Genomic DNA, 14,581 nt, shown 5'->3' on the forward strand with positions numbered 1-14,581 from the left:
TGCTGTCACGAGCCAGAAACCGCTCCCCCTCCCAGGCAGAGGCTCTGGGTCCCTAGGGAAGCAGAGGACCCAGGAAGGGATTCCCTGCCTCCACTCTGCTCCTCAGTTACCTGTGGCCTCCTAGTGTGGGTTCCAGAATGCTCTGGCCTTGAGCACAAGGTCATGGTGGGACCTTACCAGCAGTGCCCAAGCCCTACCACATCCCCATCCATCTCAGGTCTCTAGTTCTTGGGATCCCTAGCTGAAATCAGAGACCCTAGCCCCCAGTTTGGGGATCCCTCTTACCCAGGAGCCCACGGGAACTAGGGGGCTCAGTGGGAGAAGGTTTGCAGACAGGGTAGCCTTGTCTGGCCAAAGAGTGGAAGATGGGGGGCTGGGGACAGGGTTCCCAGAGATGTCTTCTTCTGCTCCTCAAAGATTTGGGCTGGCAAGGGAAGGGAAGGAATGAGGTGTGCTAACAGCATGTAAATGACCTGGCTAGTTCATATATTTAGGGGATAGAATTGGGGTACCCTGTGTGAGGGATTCAGGAGCCCAGAGTCAGTAAAACAGCCCTTGCTGATGGCTCTGGTGACTGCAATCCCTGAAGCCCTCCTCGAGGCAGGAGCATCTTTGGCCCGGAGAAGGAGCCTGCAGGATGGAAAGGGTTCTGGACCCAGAGTGTGGGACGATTCTGCAGTGACCTGCTCTGCTGTGGGTGGGTGAGAGAGCCCTCTGGTCCCGTCGCTGGTCTCTAAACTTTCCAGCTCTAACAGCCTCCGACCAGGCACCTCGCGTCTGGGTCCAGGGAAACCCCTTCCTGGGTACCACGCAGGAGGGGCGAACCTGAGCCTGGCAGACACGCCCCCGCACCTCGACCGCGCGGGTCCCCAGACTGGCCATCACGGGGTCAGAGTACAGGGTCCCTCCGTTCCCTGACTTTCCCCCACCCTCCCTACAAACCCAGAGGTCCTCGGAGCGAGGGATGGCCAAGGCAGGGGCCGCGGGACCGGGATGGGTGCGCCCCGCCCCGCACCTGGCCAGGGGCCCGAGGAGCCGCAGGAAGGCCGGTCTCCGGGCGGCGCCTCTTTTGTCCTCCCGTCGCTGCGGCCCCGGCCCTGGCCGGCTGGGGGCCGGGGCGGAGGNCCTGGCCCCTTCCCCATCGGGCTCTTCCCTCTGCAGGGGACCAGATCCTCCCACCCAGATCCCCCCAGGGCTCCAAGGGCCACACCAGAGTGGGGGATGAGGTGTGCTCACCCCACTACCAAGTCTCCTGCCCCTCAGTGAGCATTCGCCTGCAGCTATGGCCTTGTCTCCCCAGGTCTTGGGACCTGGGGTCCTGTCGGAGCTCTGCGCTGGCGCTGGCGGGTCTCACCCCGGCTGGGGAGTCCCGAAGCCCCTGAGGTCACCGAGCCCAGCCGTCTGGTCGGGGAGAGCTCCGGAGGAGAGGTCCGAAAGCAGCAGTTGGACACTAGGGTCCGCCAGGAGCCACCAGGGGGCCCGGTGAGTGGCTCTGGGTGTGAGGCCAAGGGGGCTGAAGCAGGCCTGGAGCTCAAGGAAGGCCACCAAGCAGCCGGGATTTGGGCACCCCCCCCCCCCCACGAAGCTGGCTCCTGTAGCTTCTGCTTCTGTGCAATGGGCTACCTACCAGATGGGCGCTGGAACCTGCTAGTGGGGAGCACCCACCTGCCTCACTCCAGGCCCCCCTCCGATCATGGTGGGGATCCCCGATCCTCTGTGGACCCCCGCCTCTGTGCAATCCAGCTTTGGGTCAGCGTTCCACCAGCCCCCGCTCCTCTCCTGCCAAAGCAAGTGTTTCTACTCCAAATTGGGCTTGGGCAAGGCAGCAGCGGGGGCAGGGAGAGGCAGCTAAGAGCTCCTGACTCTCATCATGGCCACCCTCAGTGGGCTTTCTTGGAACAGCTTTGTGCTTGATCCTGCCTCAGTTTCCCTCTGTGCCCTGATAGGCTTGTCATTCTCCTTCCTGTGCTCGCTGAGGGTGAGGCCTCGGAAAAAGGCTTGGAGGTCCCAAGCTCACCCACAAATGCCAGCTCCACCCGCCCTCTGTCCCTTTCAGCTGCCAGGTCCCTCCTACTTCCCAGAGGAAAGTTAGGAATGAAGGAGATTAATTGCAATTAATAATTAATTAATATCATGTGAATAATAATTACCCAGATGGAATATTCATTCAGCAGGGCTTGGCTCTCCAGGAGCTGGAAGCAGAAAGTTAGCCAGGCCAGCGGGGGCGGCGGAGGGCAGGATGGCGAAGGTCTGGCAGAATTAGGAGGTGTAGAGGAGAGACTCGGAGGAGGGGTACAACCAAGGTCTGGGAAGTTTTGGCAGCTGGGAGTGGTGGGAGGTAAATTGGGCTGGGCAGAGGGAGGAAGGAGGGAAACGGAGGCTAGCATTACAGACATCTGTCAGACTGGCATCTGGCCCTGCCTAATGTATTTGGTTAAAAGCCCTTAGGGGCGNAGAGGGAAGGGGTTGGAGGCTGCCTTCAGTGTCTGCCCAGACTCCTTGCAGGGTGGTAGATGGGCCGTAGGAATGGTCCCAAGGCCAGGGATGGGGTATCCTGGCTGGGTTTGGTCCCTGGTCCAGCTTTCATCCTTGATGTCACCCCCATCTGAGAACTGTGCACCCCAAGCCTGTGCTAGCTAGAGTTGACTGCCCAGCCCCACTGCTGGGTATGCAGGCAAAAGGGGAGTCTCTTTGGGTGTCATTCTGCTGGCTGGGTGGGTGGCATGTGTGCATTTGGGTGTGAGTGACCAAGTCTGAATGTGCCTGACAGGGTGTCTGAGGGGGTAAGAGTAGGAGCAGAGGGTCTGTGGATTGGGGGGCAGTGGTCATCTCCAGTGAGGGTCTCTCTAGCATTGAGCCTTCCCAGGGACCTCCTCACAGCCTTCCCAGGGGACATACTCATAGCCCTGCCTTATCTATACCTCAGTCTCCCCTGGGGTGGAATTCTCACAAGTCTATAAGGCAGGTAACTTTTGCCTGCCCATTTTGCAGATGAGCAAACTGAGGCTCAGAGAGGTTGAGTAACTCGCTCAGAGTCAATCAGATCTTTTTTTAAATGTTTATTTATTTATTTATTGAGAGAGAGAGAGAGAGAGAAAGCGAGGAATGGGCAGAGAGAGATGGAGAGAGAGAGCCTCCTAAGCAGGCTCCATGCCCAGCAAAATGGGCATTATGTGGGGCTTGATCCCATGACCCTGGGATCATGACCTGAGCTGAAATTAAGAGTTTGACACTTAACTGATGGAGCCACCCTGGCGCCCCTCAAAGTCCATCAGATCTTAAGCGGTGGAGTAATTCTCTCCAAGATCAGTTACTTCCCACACCGTCCTGCCCCCAAGGACTCTCAACTTTGGCCCGGGGGAACCCCAAGTGTCCAAATTATTTCCCCCCTGACTGGAAGGACACTTTGCAGCCCTCTTACCTCCGAACTGGCATTTCTTCCTGAAGCACTTCTGGCCTCGGAGTGTGCAGGGCTGATGATGGAGCCCATGTCCCGGCAGGAAGTGCCACACCCGGGCGCTGCTGGGCTGGGTCCGAAATTACTGCATTGGTTTGGAACCTAAGGCCAAGCAAGGTGTTGAGCCAACAGCAAGATCGCCATCCACTGCAGGTCATGGGGCGAGTCTGGGGCCACACGCTGGCCGCCGGGAGTGAGGATGGCGGGGCCTTGTGTGCTCACCTGCTCTGGCCTCAGGCCGGTCATATCACCTGTCTGAGGCCGAGCTTTCTGAGCCCTAAAGCCAGGATGAGTTATGATAACATTAATCTCAGCATCACCTACCTCCAGGAGGGGGTGGTAGGAAAGGGTTTAGTGTGCTGAGGGCTCCTGGCTTTTGTGGGGGGTGTGGGGGAGAGAGAAGGTGGCCAGGAAGGAATTTAGAAGCTAGAGAAATTACAATTTGCTGGGCTTTTACTGGGGCAGACACTGTTATGCCTTTACATATACTGATTTATGTAACACTCATCACAGCCCTAGGAGATGGGGCTGCTGCTATTCCCATTTTACAGGTGGGGAGACAGGCACAGAGAGGTGAAATAACAAGCCCAGGTCACACAGCACTTAAGTAGCAGAGTCAAGATTGATACACTAGGGCCTGCCTGCCTCTCTCTCAGGGGTAGAGTGAAGAGGACCGCAAGGGTCCCTTTGCTCTCTTTGCCACTGATCTCAACACCTCACTTCTGTCCAGTTTGGAAGCAGCCTGGGCCTGAGGCCCAGAGAGGTTGGGGAGCTTCTGGAAGTACAGACACCTGTGGTCACAGGGAGCCCCAAGCTGACGGATGAGGCAAGGCAAAAGAATAACCAGGGCCACGGTGTACAGTTGGACTGGTTGTTCACTGCACAAGGGTGCCCCAACAAGTAGCCTGAATGAAATCTGTGGGCTCACAAGGCTACATGTGTTCTGAGGGGACCCTTTCTAACCCACACAGAGCTGCTGTGTGGGTCATGCCTGCCCCCTGGGGAAACCCAGGCTCCTTCAGAACCAAGAAAAGGGCAGGATGTGGGGAAGCAAACAGGATGGGGGTGGAGAAGTTCCAGCCTCTAGGCCTAGGAGACAGACTTACCAGAACCAGNTGAGCTCCGGTGAAAGCTGTCCAGACCAGCACTTACTGGAAGTGCTACCCCTGAAGCCCTCTACTGAGGGTGTGTGCTTCAATCTTTGTGTTTTCTTGCCGGAGGGAGTGGGGGTCAACTCAGCAAGGGTCAGTCCCTTACCCTTGCTAGGTGGCAGTCATTGGCAGGGAGCCCCAGGGTCTGTGCCTGGAGCCCTTGTGACCTGACCATGCGGCCAAGGTCACAGCTCTGTCCTAGGATTGGAGGCAGGAGATGGTCCCTGGGAGGGGGCTGGTGGCTAGAAGCCACATCTGGGACTTGAGCCGAGCCCAGCTGGCTCTGGAAAGGCGAGGGCCGTGAACTGAGCCCCTCTGTGAAGTTGGGCAGAGAGATCATTCAGGCAGGCGGTTAAGCTTGGGTCTGAAAGGCTTTGGGGCAGGACAGCCTTGGTGGCTGCTGAGTGACCGGGGTCAGCCACAGCTGTCTTCTGAATCCCACCCTCCTTCATCCATAAGTCGTCTCTCCTTTGCCAGGCTGCTCGGAGGATTAGAGGAGATGATGTTTGTCAGGCGTCCTGTCTGGGATCCGGCAAGAGCAGATGTTTAACATCTGTAAGGACTGCGCTGGCTCCTGAGTGTCGGGGGCAGGGTGCTGGACAGCTGGCAACAACATGATGGCTGGTGTCTGAAACAGAAGCCAGGCCATTTGGGGGTTACCTGCCAGACTCCAGGAGGAGCTGGGGGCGGGGGGGGGGGGGGNACAGGGACCCAGTTGCCCAGAGTCTGTCCCCAGAGGGACTAATGACCCTCTAAGGAACTGACTGTTATCGAAAATTTAGGCCAAATCCCATTATCAGAAAATTTTCAACTCTTCTCACGGTCTGGGGTTCCCGCTGTCCTGCAGATCAGCACATTGTGGGGGTCACTGCTGTGAGGAGGGGACTGCTCCCAGGTGGGGCCCCTGCCTCTCTGGCTCCTTGCCGTCCACCCCCACCCAGCCCGTGTCTTCATCCAGTCCTCAGCGCCCTGTTCAGCTGGAATGGGTACACTTCATTCTTCAATTATTAGTATTATTATTACTACCCTTTGTGATAATAACATGTTAATAACATATTAAAAAGGGCTTTCATCTAATCATGACAGACTCATTTTACCCATGGGGAAACTGAGGCTCAGGCCTTCTGATGCCTTTCCATTCAACATGGACTGCTGAGCCACTGAGCTGGGGTAGGAGGGGAGGGAAGGTAGGTACAGCTTGTGCCTCGGGGGACTGAAGGTCGCCGTGCAAGCAGTTGAATCCGTGATCAGAGAAGTAGACATCCAGACCTGCGTGGTTAAAGGCCCAGGGGTCGTGGGGGCCGCCGCCCTCTGTGGGTTGGGGAGTATAGGCTTGTAGACACCATGAGGAAGAGAAGGTCATCGAAGGAGATAGAGATATTTGGGGTGGTACTTGGACACTAGAATTTTCTGGAGCATGTGAGAATCCTCCAGACCCTCAGTCTCCCACTTCCCAAGACTGTGAATCTATAGGTCTAGGGTGGAGACATGGCATCGGTGGGATTTTTGCCTCCTTCCTTCTGCACCCCGTATCTAGGTGAGCCTGACACGGGGCATAAGCCAATGCGCAGGGGGTGCACGGGCTGTTGACAAGGGAGCTTTGCGGAGGGCACAGTCACCGAAACCACATGGCCACAGCTGCCATGGCAGACGTGAACCGCAGCCCCAGGGTGCGATCTGACCCCACACCTCCCCAGCATGGCCCAGGGCCAGTCACCTCCAAGTGTCTCTCCCTGAGCCTTGGTCTGCCACTTGTAAAATGAACACCAGACGACCTGGGTGAGTTGAGATCAAATGAGCCGAACACGTGAGAGCCGGAGGCAAGAGCAGGGCACGGGGTCGAGGCCCAGCCGGCCGGTCACCAGCCATGCTGAGCTGGGCGCAGAGGAAGGCGGGCAGGTGGTGGGGGACAGAAGGGGCTCCCAAGGGAAGGACTGAGGGATAACGGGCGAGGTCAGGGGCGGGTCAGGGGCAAGAGGCAGACCAAGCAAGTAGCAGTTTGGCTTTGATAGACTCGGGCCTAAACCTTGGCTGGGGGGGTGGGGGGTGGCCTTAGGACTCGTGCCGGCAGCAGCCCCCACCCCAGGTGACCAGATACAGAGGTCCTGGGGACTGAGGTGGGTTTGCCTGATCTTTCTCTTCCTGCAGACAGGGAGTGTCCCCGTGTACCCTCTGCCCAGCTATCTGGTTTCCCTCCTCTTCCTCTAACCTCCCCCACACAGAGATGAGGGAGGCCAGATCGTGAGCTTGTACTGACTTCCTGAGTGGGGGAGATTGTGCTCGTGACAGGGCCGACCCTGCCAGAAGTCTCCAGGCCCAGGACGACCCCCACCACACAGAGCCGACCTCACAGCCTTGCATCTGGGCTCATCTGACCGTGTTCAGTGGGGAAATCTGAGGCTCAGAGAGGCTGCTCGATCATTCCTGAAGTTGCACAGCCTGAGAGAGTGGACTCAGGGCAAAGGGCCTGAACAGGCTGCTCCTCTGGGTGGCCAGTAGGGGCAGAGATAGGGGCTTATCCATCCCGGGCGGAAAGAACAAGGAGGCACAGACCTGAGGGCAGGGGAGGGCAGAGGTAGTCCCGACAGAGACCGGTGGGAAAGGCAGAGATAGACGGAGCCCAGGAAGGGAGAAGAAGGGCAAGAATAGCCCATGCCAAGGGGGTGGGGTGGGAGGGGTAGAGGCCCAGGGGCACGGAGGAAGCAGAGATGGGCCAGGGCAGGGAGAGGAAAACAATGACTCCTTGTCCTTGACTTTCTATTTCAATTCTGATGGATGCTTTAGGGGCTCGAGATGGAGCTTGCAGCTCAGTCAGTTTGGGGTGGGGCGAATCAGTGTCCTTGGAGCTCTGAGGGCTGTCTACCTAGGCTCTGGGCCTTGACCCCACCACACCCCCTCTCCTACAACCTCTCATGGACACTGGGCCATTTCTGTCTTACTTTACCTTGGGGGTGAGGAGGCTCTGGAAACTGTTTCCGTTGGCTTGAATCACAGCCGCATGACTTTTTAAAACATTTTTTGTGTTTGTTTATTTTTGAGAGAGAGAGAGTCAGGGAGAGCCAGATACAGAATGCAAAGCAGGCTCCAGACTCCGAGCTGTCAGCACAGAGCCTGACGCAGGGCTCAAACCCACGAACTGAGAGATCATGACCTGAGCCGAAGCCAGACGCTTAATTAATCTACTGAGCCACCCAGGCACTCCTCAGCCGCATGACTTCTTAGCTGAGTGACTTTGGGCAAGTTAGTTAACCTCTCTGTGCTTCAGTTTCCCCATCTGTCAGATGAGGATAACAGTGGCATCCATCCACTGGCTTACTATGAAGATCAGACATGATAATACTTGCAAAGTATTTAGAGTGCCTGGCACATAATAAGTGCTCAATAAAAATGAGAAATCTAAGTGATTGATACGGAAGCCAGCCAGCACCAGGCAATGAGATTTTGTGACCTTGGGACCCCCTTCCATTCTGCAGCCTGCTCCCCGCAAAAGAAAGGCAGCAAACAAAAGCCTCATATCTGCCCAGTGGCGGGACCCTCACCTGGGGATCTGGATTTCAGTCTTCTTAAATGAATAGGGGGGCGAAGAAGGCTCCGGTCCCTCTCGGGTCCTTGCTGTGCCTCCAGGTCTTTGTGAGACCTGACGCTTGGAGTGGGGACACGGGAGCCCAGAAGGCCGACCCATCCTGAGTCCAGACTCTCGTGCCCCCTCTTCTCTTGAGGTCACTGTTCCTCCAGGCACACGGCCTGGAGTCCCCACTCCCCACAGTAGCTGGGCACCCAGACCTGCGAGGGCAGCCATCTTGCTCAGGCCTGGTTCGTTGCCGTGACAACCTGGAGCCTCCCACTGCAAAGGCCCCTCTGAAAAATTTATCAGGAAAACTTCCATGTTTAAAAATTAACCATGGGATTGAAATATTAAAGATGAGCTGCTTTGGGCAAGGCAGAGGGCAATGGACTTGGGGGGGAGAGGAGCCAAGTTCTTCCCTCCCGACAGAATGGCATCTTCCCATCACCCCAGCTGCCAGTTCTAACCCACGCCGCCCTGTCTGCAGAGTCCGAGGCCTCCTTAGTAAATTGAGGCTGGGGCCAGGATACAGGAAGGGAGGGGCCTGCTTTACAGAGCCCAGGGATCACACTGCACCCCATCTCCAGCTTGCCCCTTTCCCATGGGACTTCTAGGGGCTTCCTTGTGGTCCACGTGAGGGGGGGCTGCCAGCGGGAGGGGGCGGCATGAAGCAGTGGGCGGGCTGAGCTGCCTTCCATCCCCCTGCTTGGGTAGACTGGCCCCAGGAGGCACCTGCACCAGGGGGAGGGGCTGGCCCCTGTCCCCCATACCTCTCACCAAGCCCCAGGGAGGGGGAGCAGAGGGTGGGGTGGGCTGTACCCAGGGATGCATACTCCTGTCCCCGCTCCCAGGAAAGGAACAGGGTCTTGGAGGCAGACGAGCCTGCACAAAGCGTCTTCCAGCCGAATCAGTGGCCCCCTCAGCTGCTGGGCTGGTTCGTCCCCTCCTCCCCAGTGCTAGTGCCCAGTCTCTGTTCTGGGGTTCCTCAGGTTGACTCCCCTCTGCCCTCTCCTCACCCCCAGCCTGTCCACCTGGCCCAGGTGAGTTTCGTCATCCCAGCCTTCAACTCAAACTTCACTCTGGACCTGGAGCTGAACCAGTGAGTGTGGCCCGGAGCCTGGGAGGAAGGGCGGCGGGTGGGCAAAAGCACAGCCTGGACGTGGCTGGGTGGGGAGATGGGGGCAGGGCCTGGTCCTGCGACCTGAATCTGAGCTGCGGTGGCGGTGGGGGGGACCCAAGCCTGACCCAGCCCCAGCAGTGACCCCCTCCTTGCTCCTGCCCCCTCTGTCTGTTTCAGTCACCTCCTCTCTTCACAATATGTGGAGCGCCATTTTAGCCGGGAGGGGACAACCCAGCACAGCACTGTGAGTGCCTTGGGAAGGGGATGGGGGAGGTGGAACGAAGAGACAGGTGGTCCTTGGAGATGAGGTCCGAGGGACACCCTATACTCGGGTGGGCCCAGCCCCTTGGGAGCCTCCATCTGTCCCCACCGTGGAGGCTCCTAGGCTCAGAGTCAGGGTGGCCTGTTCAATGGCGTGGAGCCCAAGCTCCCTTCACCCAGCTCCCAAGGTCTGACTCCCAGTCAGCCTCTCTGCCTGACATGAAGGCTTTCAAGGCCCCTCCCTGTTCCACGCCCAGACTCTTCTAGGAGTTGGGGAAATGCCCTTCTTGCTCAGCACCAAGGCCTTGGGAATTCCCGGCTGCCTGGGACACCAGGGTCCCAGCCCCCGAGGCCCAAGGGCCTGAGCAAAGATGAATGAGTGTCTATAAATAGCCTCCTTCCCCACCCCCGCAGCCCCCAACCAGCCACTTCAGTAACTGGAGCACAAGTAATTCTGCAGGAGCAGGGAGGGGGTGCTTGTCCCCGTTGACCCAAGAGCCCCAGCCAAGTGGACACCTGCTACTCACAGTTCCTCAGCCACAGACCGTGTCCAGAGGGGGTCTGTGGAGGCAGTGGTGTCCGTGAACACGCTGTGTGTGCGCACGTGCACACTGTTGGGGGAGTCTGCAGCTTTCATCTGATTAAGCGAGCTCATCTGTGTTAAATGCTTAGCACAGTGCCCGGCACACGAGTGCTAGTTCTTTCCGGAGGAATCTGTGAGCCCTGCACCAGATGGTTGAGAACCACTGATGTAGTCCAGCTTCCTCATCTTGTAGGTGAGGCGAAGGAGGCCCAGAGAGGTCTAGGAACTTGTCCAGGTGAAACAGCAAATTAGGAGCACACCCAGAGTAAAAGCAGGCCCCAGACTCCCAGGAACCACAGCCACCTGCACCCCGAGCAGCCTTAGTGGCCGTGACCTCTCCTGCCAGGGCAGGGGGCATGTTTGCTCATGTTCTGTTCCTCCAGGGGGCCGGAGACCACTGCTACTACCAGGGGAAGCTCCGGGGGAACCCCTACTCCTTTGCTGCCCTCTCCACCTGCCAGGGGCTGCAGTGAGTATGGGGAGGGGCTGGGCGGCGGGAAAAGCCTCCAGCCCCTGGTCTGGGGATGCATGGTGGGGAGCTGCACCTCTCTCTGCAGTGGGGTCTTCTCTGACGGGAACTTCACCTACATCGTGGAGCCCCGCGAGATGGCCACGCCTCAGGACCCCCCCCAGGTGAGCCCCTCCAGTCCCCTCCGACAGCCCTGCTGCGCACGTCCCCCTGGCTTTTCCCAATGGCTGTCGCTGCCTCCTCCCTTGGTAACCTCAGCCTTACTGCTCTCCTCAGTCACCCCAGCTCTGGTTCCCTCCCCCTGTGCCCTCAGCTCCAATGTCCCCTCTGTCCCTCAAGTAACCTCTCTTTGGGCTCCAGTGTCCTTTGCCCCGTCTCTGAGGGCGACCCCAGGTCTTAACCCTGGAATCTGAGCATCTGGGAGATCAGATCCGACATGGGAGCTCTGGCCAGTTCTGGGTCACCCTGGGGTGGGGTGGGGGGAAGGGCTGGAGCTGTCCCCCCCGCATCTGGACTCAGAGCAGACCTGGTCAGCCCCCCAAGAACTAATTCCCCCTCATTGCAGGGACCCCTTCCCCACCTCATTTACCGGACCCCTCTCCTCCCAGCCCCCCTCGGATGCAGGGAACCAGGTAAGGGAGGGAAAGTGGGGCTGGGGAGGGGGCCGGTTATGCCCCCCTCACCCGGCCCCTCCCCCCAGGCTGCCTATTTGCTGCCCCTGCTCCTTCTGCTCCTGTGAACCGGCCGAGGCTGAGAAGGAAAAGGCAGGTACGGGGGCCCGCACAGACCTCGGGCTGCAGAGACCTCAGGCTGTGGTCCAGAGCAGGACACCCCATCCATGACTGGGGCAAAGGAGGGCTCAGACTGATGTGGCTGCGGGCCAGGGAACGATGCCTGGGAGGAAGTCCCCCACCCCATTTCCTACCACCCGTGTCTACACCTGTCCACATTATGGACAAACTGAGACTGTGTGCCCTTGTACCAAGGCTGGGGAGGGAGGGGACCCCCACCAGTGGGGGACTGGCACTGTCCCTGACTGGAGGTGTCAGCACCCTCGAGCCTGTCCGTGGCTTGGCCCTGACGCTGGGCATGGAGGTGACTGATTCCAAGTGCCCACCCACCCCCCAGGTCCGCCGGGGCCACCCTACTGTGCACAGTGAGACGAAGTACGTGGAGCTGATCGTGGTCAACGACCACCAGCTGGTAAGATCCCAGCCTGGGGGCAACTCTGGGAGGGGGCACGAAGCAGCCTGGCCCTCTGCCCACTCTCTTTCCTCCCAGTTTGAGCAGATGCGCCAGTCGGTGGTCCTCACCAGCAACTTTGCCAAGTCCGTTGTGAACCTGGCAGATGTGGTGAGCTGCCTCCCTTCCCTTTCCGCTCCTCTGTCGCCCCCGCCCCAGTGCCCTGCCACACACATGCTTGNAGTGTGAGGCCCTCCTGTCCCCCTCACACACTCCCCTGCCCTCCAGCCCCACCCTCATCTTCTCCCCTCTGAGCCCAGATGTATAAGGAGCAACTCAACACCCGAATCGTGCTGGTTGCCATGGAAACGTGGGCAGATGGGGACAAGATCCAGGTGCAGGATGACCTCCTGGAGACCTTAGCTCGGCTCATGGTCTATCGGCGGGAGGGCCTGCCTGAGCCCAGTGACGCTACCCATCTCTTCTCGTGAGTCCCCCAGCCCATGCATCCTGCGGCCTCTCCTGGTCCCTGTAGTGCCTGGGGCTGCTGACCACTTGCTCTGTGCCAGGCGCTCATGCAGGGCCCGGGCACTGGGCTCATCTTGCACCAGCCCCCAGCCACTTGGAACAGGCCGGACAGCTTCCCCTCCATCTTAGGCTGCTGCCCATTTTCCCTGCCCCTAGTGATCTTCCTCTGCCTATCACCACGCCTTCATCCCCTCTTCTCCTTTCGAACTGTCCCCGCATTCCTTCCTCAAGGACCCAGTGCCCGGTAGAAGAAAGAAGTCTGATAAAAACTCCTTAGAGACGATCTTAAAGGAACCTCTCATTTGGCTTATGGACAAACCGACCCAGAGAGGGGAAGGGGCTTGCCTGAGGTCACACATGCTGACAGGAAGGACAGTGTTCACCTCCCGAAAGAAGGGCTCTAGGGCGGGGGGCTCCGCAGCCTCCCCTTCACACCTCGGGAAGCCACCATGGGCAAGGCAGGGGGTTCTCCTGACAGTCCTCTCCCTTCCAGGGGCAGGACTTTCCAGAGCACCAGCAGTGGGGCCGCCTACGTGGGGGGCATCTGCTCGCTGTCCAGGGGTGGGGGTGTGAATGAGGTAAGCCGTGTGGGGTGTGGCTGGGGGCGGGAGTTGAAGGGAGACGGGCTGTGAAGGGTATGAGCCCTGTGTCTTTGGAGGGATGTAGACATCTTTGTGCTCCATCTTCCTCACCTCAAGTACGACAACATGGGGGCCATGGCAGTGACCCTGGCCCAAACGCTGGGGCAGAACCTGGGCATGATGTGGAATAAACACCGGAGCTCAGCAGGTATCAGGGAAGCCCCCTTGTGGCCCCACAACCAGCCTAGACCCACTCCCAGCAGCGCTAGAAGTGAAGAGTGTCCGTGGGAGGGGGGAGTCGTCCACTCTCCCTTATATCCACTTGGTTCGCTCCTCAGGGGACTGCAAATGCCCGGACAACTGGCTGGGCTGCATCATGGAGGACACCGGGTGAGTTTTTAGGACAAACCAGGGGAGGGTCTTGGGCAAGGGAAAAAAAATCTGGACCCAGTGGGGGGTCATTGGGACCCAGTGGCCTCAAAAGGCCCAGCTACTAGGATCACTTGGATTTCAAGAAGCCCTGTTTTCTGAGGACCCTGCGCCAGGAAACCCAGATTCCCTAGTCGGACACAAAAACTGCTAGACTGTAGTGCGCGCTGCCGACACTGGGTGCCGCCAAAGCCTCATTTGGAGGCACCTTTCCTCACTCTCCCAACTCCTGAGTCCTGAGATTTGGGGGGGCAGGCTGGGGTGGGGGGAGGACAGGAGCAACGTCCCCTGCCCACTTCTGCTTGACGGCAGGAGGATTATCATGCAGTCTCCGGACACACAGATCCTCAGGCTCCTCGAGATGGTGACCTAGTCCCCCTGTGCACCCCATCCCCAATCTTGAGAAGGGGCGAGAGAGTGGACTAGAGAAGGCGTGGGCCGGGACTCAGCGGCTCGGTCCCTTACCCCTGCCCAGATTCTACCTGCCCCGCAAGTTCTCGCGCTGCAGCATCGATGAATACAACCAGTTTCTGCAGGAGGGAGGTGGGAGCTGTCTCTTCAACAAGCCCCTCAAGGTACCAGCGCCTGGGCGGGGACGTGAGAACGAGGCTTGCACAGGGTCCCGGCCAGACTCCCGACACCCCTTCCCTGTTCAGCTCCTGGACCCGCCTGAATGTGGGAACGGCTTCGTGGAGGCAGGAGAGGAGTGCGACTGTGGCTCGGTGCAGGTGAGAGACTGCTGAGGGCACCAGGTAGGGGACGGGGGCGCGCGCCAGGTAAGGTCTGGGTGGGGAGGGTCAGGACCTGCCCACCTCCCTGCCCTTGTCCCCGCGTCCCTCAGGAGTGCAGCCGTGCGGGCGGGAATTGCTGCAAGAAATGCACCCTGACTCACGACGCCATGTGCAGCGACGGGCTCTGCTGTCGCCGCTGCAAGGTAAGAGGCACCTAACCGCCGGGGCGGGACGGAAGCCACGCTTTGGAGGGATGGGGCTGCGAACTTCCGGATAAGGGGCGGGGCTGAGGCAGGAGGAGCCGCTGGAGGCGGAGTAAGTGCAGGGGGGCGGGACTTGACGCAAAGAATGCACCAATGGAGTGGGAGAAGGGTGGGGCGTGCGCCCCCAAGGGCCTACTAAAGGCAGGGTTACAAAGAAGGGGGCGAGGCACCTACCCACAGGTGGTGGGAGGGTGGGAACCCTGAGCGGGCCTGGGGGCGGGGCGGAGTGGGCTGGGAGCGGCTGGGCGGCGGGGCGAGCGG

At 59.2% G+C, this 14,581-nt stretch overlaps 1 protein-coding gene across 1 annotated transcript in view; it reads left to right on the forward strand.

Annotated features, from left to right (window-relative positions):
* The first annotated feature begins 993 nt into the window (after positions 1 to 993).
* The window catches only part of ADAM11 (ADAM metallopeptidase domain 11), a 17,383-nt gene continuing 3,795 nt past the window's right edge, over positions 994 to 14,581 (forward strand). Inside the window, exons 1-17 of the mRNA XM_077747786.1 lie at positions 994 to 1,226; positions 1,281 to 1,482; positions 9,196 to 9,272; positions 9,471 to 9,537; positions 10,521 to 10,606; positions 10,695 to 10,770; positions 11,172 to 11,238; positions 11,307 to 11,374; positions 11,735 to 11,809; positions 11,888 to 11,959; positions 12,109 to 12,275; positions 12,810 to 12,894; positions 13,015 to 13,105; positions 13,236 to 13,287; positions 13,802 to 13,901; positions 13,983 to 14,054; positions 14,168 to 14,260. Coding sequence (XP_077603912.1) covers positions 994 to 1,226; positions 1,281 to 1,482; positions 9,196 to 9,272; positions 9,471 to 9,537; positions 10,521 to 10,606; positions 10,695 to 10,770; positions 11,172 to 11,238; positions 11,307 to 11,374; positions 11,735 to 11,809; positions 11,888 to 11,959; positions 12,109 to 12,275; positions 12,810 to 12,894; positions 13,015 to 13,105; positions 13,236 to 13,287; positions 13,802 to 13,901; positions 13,983 to 14,054; positions 14,168 to 14,260 — 1,683 coding nt within the window. The remainder of the gene's footprint in view (positions 1,227 to 1,280; positions 1,483 to 9,195; positions 9,273 to 9,470; positions 9,538 to 10,520; positions 10,607 to 10,694; positions 10,771 to 11,171; positions 11,239 to 11,306; positions 11,375 to 11,734; positions 11,810 to 11,887; positions 11,960 to 12,108; positions 12,276 to 12,809; positions 12,895 to 13,014; positions 13,106 to 13,235; positions 13,288 to 13,801; positions 13,902 to 13,982; positions 14,055 to 14,167; positions 14,261 to 14,581) is intronic.

The sequence above is a fragment of the Crocuta crocuta genome, unplaced genomic scaffold, assembly GCF_008692635.1.
Source record: "Crocuta crocuta isolate KB4526 unplaced genomic scaffold, BGI_CrCroc_1.0 scaffold289, whole genome shotgun sequence".
In the NCBI taxonomy this organism is placed as follows: domain Eukaryota; kingdom Metazoa; phylum Chordata; class Mammalia; order Carnivora; family Hyaenidae; genus Crocuta; species Crocuta crocuta.